General features: G+C 37.0%; 1 protein-coding gene across 1 annotated transcript; it reads right to left on the bottom strand.

The window, feature by feature from the left end:
- Window positions 1-3,466: 3,466 nt before the first annotated feature.
- Window positions 3,467-5,846, bottom strand: LOC127630132 (alpha-crystallin A chain-like). Its single transcript, XM_052107580.1, has 3 exons — window positions 5,387-5,846; window positions 4,596-4,718; window positions 3,467-4,363 (listed from the first exon to the last, which is right to left on the bottom strand). Exons 1-3 carry the CDS (start codon window positions 5,540-5,542, stop codon window positions 4,196-4,198), a joined length of 447 nt encoding a protein of 148 aa, XP_051963540.1. The 5' UTR covers window positions 5,543-5,846; the 3' UTR covers window positions 3,467-4,195.
- Between the last annotated feature and the right edge of the window lie 2,852 nt (window positions 5,847-8,698).

Raw genomic sequence — 8,698 nt, forward strand, 5'->3', positions numbered from 1 at the left:
GTCTACTTATCCACTCGGCTTAAGTGATAGAATAAAAGTGGTAAAAATGAACATCCTCCCTAGGCTAATTTACTTATTTCAATCCCTCCCGGTAAATATTCCGTCAAAACAATTCACAGAGTGGGATAAGCTGTTATCGAAGTTTATATGGGATGGGAAGAGGCCCAGAGTTAGGTATTCAACATTACAGCTGCAGAAGGATAAGGGGGGCATGGCCCTTCCTAATTTAAAAATGTATTTCTATGCAGCTCAACTGCGTTACCTGTGTTGCTGGTGTGATCCTAGTTACTGTGCCAGATGGAAAGAGATTGAGACATGCATGGGTACAATGTTCAGACACTCATGGGAGAGGACCATATCCCATCCGATGTAATAGAAATACTTGGCCCAATTGCACAATTCACAATGGAAATTTGGTATAGTGTAGCAAGACAATTAAAATTGAATAAAGAAAGAAAAATATTAAGATGGGTAGCTCATGACAAAGACTTCAAACCAGGAATGCATGACTCAAATTTCAAATTTTGGATCAATAGAGGGGTTACAGCTTTTTGTACTTTAATTAATAATGGGGAAATAAGAAGTTTTCAATATCTGAAAGATAAATTTAATCTAGGTAATCGAGACTTCTTCTGCAACTAAGAGAATACTATAATAAAGAAATTAAGGACAGAAACGAACCTAATGCAGTTTTAGAGACTATGTGTGGTGCATACCAACAGAAAACGCACAAAATTACTTCAAAGCTATACACTAGCTTAATGTCCTGTCAGAAAAACTCAACCCTGTATGTCAAGGAAAAGTGGGAAAGAGAAGCAGCTGTCACGATCTCAAATGAAGAATGGTATAAAATCTGTGAGTTGTCACAGACATCTACAAATTCACAAAAATGGAGAGAATTCAATTGGAAAAATTTCATTCGATTCTTTATTACGCCATCTATTAAAGGTAAACAACTGTCCACCCAACAAACGTGTTGGAGGCAATGTGGCTCTGTGGATCACTTTGAAAGAAGTGTCTGCCAAGTGAATACATGTGAAAATGTACATGTAGTGGCATTACTGGAATTACCAAAAATACTTTTTAGGGTAATCAACCTACTAATATCTTACTTGTAATTTCATATTTGGCTGGGATAGGAATTGAAACTATTACTTCAGCTTTAATCATGTGTACATGCCTTGTTGTTTAGGTGCTATTGTTATTGAATTGTTCAATCTCTTTTGTATGTCTGTGTAGGCAGATTGTTTAGCAAGGCAACAGTCCAATGAGGGCTAGACATTCCAGGGATCATGAAGGGGCCAGTCACAAAGCCGAGGAGCCACGTGCAAAAAGCAGGTGTCAAGAAGAGGGGAAAAGATCAACAGGAGAGGACATTCTGGAGTTCGAGCACCACCACCCTTACCAATACAATATGCTCTGGGACAGGTTTGTGTGTTACATTTACAGGTTACCCAAGAATGAAAATTCTCTCATCATTTACCCTCTTGCCATCTGTCACGATTCCCCGTTGTCTGCTCTGTTTCTCTCCTGTCACCTGTCCCGAAATACACTTCCCATAATCTCCTGCCCTCATCACTGCCAGTGTCATTGTTTCCATCTGTGTTTAATTTACTCATCATCCCTGTGTATTTAAAACCTGTTGTTTGTTCATTCGTTGTCAGTCATTGAATGTTATGGTTGTCTTTGACTGTGTTCCTGCCGTGCCCTCCATGGATGTTTCTAGTGTTTATATTTTGTTATCCCCTCATGGATGTTTTGTTTGTTCCCTGTGTTTTGATTTATTCTGTGTTTTCTTGTTTATTTAATAAAGAGCTGCATTTAGATCCTCACTCCTCGTCTGTCCTCGTCGGAATCCTAACACCATCTCAGATGTGTATGACTTTCTTTCTTCTGCTGAACAAGGTTTTTAGAAGAACAACTTTGTCCAAAACTTTGAAGCTGATGACTCCAGTGGTTAAATCCACATCTTCAGAAGGGATATGATAGGTATTGATGAGAAACAGATACAATATTTAATATATAACATTTAAAAACCATTCAAGTCTCCTTTGTTGCTTTAAATTCTCTCTCCTACCTAGTGGGTGGAGATGCCTTTATGTGCTTTTTGAGCTTCAAAGTTTTAGACATTGTTGACTTGCATTGTATGGACCTACAGAGCTGAAATATATTATTCTAAAAATCTTTGTTTGTGTTCAGTATAAGAAAGTCAAACGCATCTGGGATGGCGTGAGGATGAGTAAATGAGGAGATCATTTTCATTTTTGGGTGAACTTTTCCTTTTCTTTCCCAGTGTAGATTCCCCAAACAAGTGCAAGACTCCCAAGTTTTTCAGATTCCACAACATACTGTATACCCACCTCCACCCCCACCATCCCCTTTTGCCCCTCATTCTAGTGTACAGCAACTCTTTGAGGTCATAGATCAGTATTGACATTCTTGTACTTGTTTTAAACTATGATGACATTGATATGACAGGTCATGTTAGGGCTGCATGATGTAGCCTGAACCTGTTAAATAGCAGGATTGCCCTTTTAAAAGTTCATCAGGTACAACAGAATGTGTATTTTCAGCATTATATATGTTTTTTTTTTTTTTTATGTATGTTTTTTCATATAACTTCTCCCTAAAAAACACAGAAGAACGTTCCTTGGATTGAAGTTTCCTTTTTACCCTTTTTGCACTGTATTTATATTGTATGTACAGTATTTACAACTCTCCAGTACAATCAATTTGACTGCAAAGCATATTTCTTCAGGTTATTAGTTTCATTATTTGACTTTGTGTGTGACAATTAAACAGTCTCCATTGCTTCATTTTCTTCAATTCAGCATTCTAAAATAAGCATATGTTTTGTTGACATTATCCATGGATTTTCCATTTGAATATCATGATCTCACAATCTTGCACACAGATTCAGACAAACAGGAGTTTGAAGATGATCCCTTACTGCAAGTCCTCAGTGGGCAGAGGTGGGTGAAGTTACAACTTTGGTGAGAAAATTGACAGTTTAGCTGTTAAAGACGTAATTGAATATTTGACTTAAATCTGTATAAGTCATATTCTACTCTTAAAAAAAGTCAGACCAAATACTAAACTATGTTAATTAAGACTAACATGCAATTTTATAGTTGAACTGTAAAATTATTATTATTTTTTTTTTTTGGTAAGACTTTACAATAGTGTTAATTCGTTAACAATTGTCAGTACATTAGGTATCAACGATTAACATAATATATTGCTACATCTTTTATTAATCTTGGCTGCTGTTAAATTATGAAAATACAATTTGCTAATTGTTAATTAATGTTAATTCATGATGCATTAACTAATGTTAATGTAGTCAATTTTTTATTTAAAAAGTGTATTTTTATTTGTTAAAATTAACATTACAAAATACAGTATTTAAGTGTACATTTACAATATTATTCATTGTTAACTAATGTTGTGTACAATTTTTATTTTAAATACAAACTTCTTGTAAAATGTTACCTTTTTATCATCTCTCTCTCTCTCTTGCAGTGAGGTTGATGTGATGCTCCTCCCATTGACTCCTCCCACTAGCACTTGATTAATATATGAAGATGCAATATTTCAAACAAACTTTCATGTTTATTTTTGCCACTACTTATGTTGTTTTTATGTGGTGTACGAATGCATAATTTTTTTTTAAAAAAGACCCTTGCAAATAAACAAAGGGTGTCACATTATATTTAATGATATTCAAACTGTACATCACACAAATTCATTTACGATATTAACACTTATGTTATCATTTGATTATTTAAAAATATGTACAATCTCAACATAGCAATTTGTGAGTATATTTGATACAACACAGGATAATCTTAGATTGGCCCATCTCTGTACATACAGTAAATTCATTCTGAGCATGAGTTTGTGTGTTTGACTGTGTATGAGTGTGTTTGAATCAAAGGAACCTGTTAATATAAGGATAAATGTGTTGGACTTGCAGACTGTTTGCTAAACCAAGAGAATCTTCTTCGTTGGCTTTAAATCAAATGTTTGAAACTGGTTGTGAAGACCTCAGCCACCAGAAGAGGAAGTGAGAATTGGTCTGTTTTAGTGGTCTGCCCTTGTATTTGAGATGAGAGCATTTCATGCCTTGGATTAACATGTTTAAAAATGAACACAAAAGACGCCACACAGAGGTATGTGTGTCTGTATGTACACATCATGGTCCAGTGTGATTCAATAGTCTGGAATTCTCCCCTTGTTGCAGAGGTGCCGAGATTACAAGCATTCCTTCTGGTGACATCGCTGATTCCAGAGCCATGATGTCCACTCCATTTGGGATCCGATATCTGCGATTAAACTGGCGCGACACCAGTCCTGAACCATCCTACAGATAAAGATACTCACATCAACTCTCAAAGTCTTAACAGTCATGTATCTCCAATGTCCAGTACGAAGTGTTTAATTGCAGGGTAACAGCTGAGGATGATAATAAGGTCATTACATTGTAAAACACAAGAAATAATGGGCAGCTGACATAATGCCTATCCAAATCTAAAATGACTCTAGGCACCTGCGTGAACATATTATAAAGAATAAGAAAGCAACGTTTCACTTACCTTTCTTTGCTCATGCTTTCCCTCCACTACAACATAATCTCCCACTACTTTAACCAGCAGCTCCTCAGGATTGAAGTGTTTCACATCAACCTGAACAGTAAATCCATTGTGATCACAGGTAACCTGTAGAGAAAGTTAATGTTATCAATTCCCCTTTCAGAATTTCATGTCAACTTTCTCATTGAGTTTTAAAAAGGACCTTTTTGTCCTGTGACTTCTGGCATAAATCTATTTGAAGGTACTAAATGTGATGCAAACCTCATTTTCAACATTTGGGTTACAGTTTACATTATAGTGTTCATGTCATATTCAAATTATTTAAGTGGACGGAGTAGTAAACTACTTAATATGCAATTGTTTTGTTGCGCTGCTTATAAACATAGCTTTAGCTTAACTTTGTCAGTAGCCTACTATAAATATTGGAATTTAATATTTAATAAAATATAATTAGATCTATATTTATTATATAGCTTTATGTTATCTATAAACACTTATTATTTTACTTGTGTTACTAATTCTTTAATCTACTTTTTGACAGATGTAGACCTATACATTTGGGTTTACAATATGTAAACATGGTAAACATAGTTTTTATAGTTCTATCAGTTAATATGGCCAAATTATGTAAAAAGTGTAAAAAGCTGCTTCTTCTTTTTTAAGTGCAAGAACGCGTTCTGATTGAACGAACCCTCATAATAGTCTACCTGTAGTAGCTTATCGCCTAACAGTGGTATTTTGGCGGAAAATATCGTTACCATGGTAAATTTCTGTAAGGCAAAATGTTACTCCACCTGTGCTGCTCCGTTCTGCTCGGAAACTGGGATGAGAAGTTCGGTCGGGGTCCACGATGGTCCAACCGTCCCGCTCACCCGGGGAATTAACGGAGGGAGCACCCTCTCCCACTGGATACCGCTCACTGGGAGAGAAGGAGGTAAATCAAAATCCATTCTTCTGTAATGAATGTGAGGATTAACCACTAAATAAGTAGCCTACTGTTTCAAAAAGAGTTTGTTGCTGTTTAAATATTAAAAGCGCAAGCAGATGTGTCCCTCGAATGGGGAACGTGTCTCGTTGCGCAACTCTAGGATAACTAACACAAGGTGAAATTCTTGCTCTCTAGGTTGGTTAGAAGGTTTAAATAACTTAGAAAACACCGCCCCTTCACATGAGCCCTTCCTCTAAACAAATGCCATAAATAAATCGACTGATTGCGCTGGCAGAGGGATCTTTTCTCGCACCTCTTTTTCAGGGGTCTCAGTGGGGGACATGAGGGACTTTTGTAGTCTGGGTGAGGAAAAATCATCCCTGTCATCACGTTGGCTGTTTTATAGCTAAGAGCGAAAAATGATTTATGAGACTATTCAGCTGATGTGACTAAGAAGTTATTGTGAGGTTGCCTGGTTAAAAATAAGTTGGAAAGAGTTCAAACCGCTCTGGTCCACATGACTCAGTGCACGTGCAGATTCTTACAAGAATGAAATCCCCATTGTAACCAAATATAGTTATTATAGCATATGTCTTCTGTAAAATCACAATAAATCAATATGGTATGTCTTTCAAATGATGTAAAAAAATTATGTATAGGCTATTGTGTATTAATTTAATATTAATATTTAAGGTTAATATCTATTATTTAATAAGTTCAATACAGTAAACATTTCATGGAGGACATTTGTAAAGTTATTAAAAGTGTTGGGTAAGTAATCCACAACAAATTACTAGCCACTTCTCAGATTACTTTACTGCTTATTTCTTTGGAAGTAATCACATTACATATTACATTACTTTTAAGTTACTTTATAAAACACTTGTCACAAGCTTTAAATTCACATTTGAATTGTATTACACAGAAATTGTATTTTTTTTTAGACATGTTTCTAATCCAAGTAAAGTACATAAAAGTAATTACTTTCATTGAAAGTCAGTGACTGTAATCTGATTACACAAATTTAAATGTAATGGATTACACTACTTTTGGTGCCTAAATGTAATTATATTACAGTAGCTTATTACTTTGTAATCCAATTACATCCAACACTGCGTATCAAGTAGAAATTGTGTTTCTTCTAATAATATTAGGAAGGGTCTTAAATTTCAACCTGATACTTCAAATTCATGTATGTTTTTGTGCAATTTAAAGTGTTTCTTTTTTTTTCTACCCAATCTAAGTCCTCATGGTGGTGTAGTGACTCACCTCAATCTGGGTGGTGGAGGATGAATCAATCCGCGCATCTTATCACGTGGCTTGTTGAGCGCATTACCATGGAGACATGGCGTGTGTGGAGGCTTCACGCTATTCTTTGTGGCATCCACGTGCCCCACCGAGAGCAAACCACATTATAGTGACCATGAAGAGGTTACGCCATGCAGGGTCGTATCAAGACAGTATGGTGCCCCTGGGCACTATACCTCAAAAGCCCCCCCCAATCAGACAAGACATAATCAAGGTGATTTCTCAAATGTAATTTCCTAACTTGTCCAACTACATACATGTAGGCATATGAGCAGTGAGCACTATATTCAAATGTCTCAATTTATTAAAACTACCATTAAAACACATTTGATTTTTATTCAATGTAGAATGTGTAACTTAAAAATAAACAGATTTGTGTGTGTGTGTTTTGTTGGGTGACAGTTGTAGGTTACAGTTTGACAAGAGTTTAGAGTGTGACAAAAGCACTTTGTTGTGTTTTATTGCGAGTGTACAAGAATATAAGTAAACACTTTGGAGTTTGAATGATGTCCTGTATGAACAAAATGACGGAGTATGTTTTTATGTTTGATCGCGCCCACGGCTCTCTCTCTCTCACGTCACACACACACACACACACACACACACACACACACACACACACACACACACACACACACACACACACACACACACACACACAGTTCGATCGCGCCCGCGCCTCTCTCTCTCCACTGATCTATATAATGACATTCTATAATAGATCAGTGTCTCTCTCACACACACACAGTTCGATCGCACATACACACACACACACACACACACACACACACACACACACACACACTCCAGCATTGCAATCTTGATCAGACTGTTCATTATCGTGAAATAGAGCGATATGTATCGCTATTTAGTTTTATTTATTTTTATACCGTGTATTCTCTGTGTAAATTCGTGCACCGAGACGTGACGCCCGTACCGTTTCGGTTCAATACGAATAACTTACATGTACCGTCCCACCCCTAATATTTACCTTCATTAATGTCCTCTTCCTCACCCGAGTCTTCCTCGCTCCTGTCTCCCCCAAGGACAAGGAGAATATCCTCATTCCCCTGGCGGGCATCGCCGACGCCCTGACTAACATTAGCAGCTGCTGCATCTCCCCCGCTAGCAGAGCCGGCGGTGTCAGACTTAGCGCTGCTGGTGTCTGCAATTCCAGTGTTCTCCCAAAAACTAGTGATCTAACAAAAAATTGTCGATCCCTGGAACATTTTTTATTGTAGCTAAACGTCTAGCGTCCTTCTCTTTCTTTAATCTTCTTTTTCGAAACCACTCAATTGCCGTCTGTCCATTTTGGATTTTGATTCATTTTCTGTAGCCGTTAAAAAATGACACATTTGCGCGTACTTGTTGTGGACCAACTCAACTCTGACAGATTGGGAGGGGGAGTGACAGTGGTCATGTAATCTTCATTTATTTATAATTTATTATTATTATTATTATTATTGTTAAATTAGTGTTCATAAACAAGTTATGTATGGTCTTTCAAGAATTTCAAGTTAATCAGTATAACAATTTACGAAAAATATTTTTAAAGCTTGTGTCATGTGGTGCCCCCCTAGTGGTTGTGAATGGTTGGTGCCCCTGGGCACTGGCCCAAGTGCCCTTATGGATAATCCGGCTCTGACCCCATGTGATTCTACCCTCCCTAACAACCAGGCCAATTTGGTTGCTTTGGAGACCTGGCTGGAGTCACTCAACACACACTGGATTCAAACTCATGACTCCAGGGGTGGTAGCCAACATCTTTACTCGCTGAGCTACCCAGGACCCCTTTAAAGGACTTTCTTCAACTTCAGGAACTTTTTTCACTGTGGATTTCTAGAGAGTAAAACTATTTTTTTCAACTAAC

Source organism: Xyrauchen texanus, chromosome 36 (genome assembly GCF_025860055.1).
Source record: "Xyrauchen texanus isolate HMW12.3.18 chromosome 36, RBS_HiC_50CHRs, whole genome shotgun sequence".
Lineage (NCBI taxonomy): Eukaryota > Metazoa > Chordata > Actinopteri > Cypriniformes > Catostomidae > Xyrauchen > Xyrauchen texanus.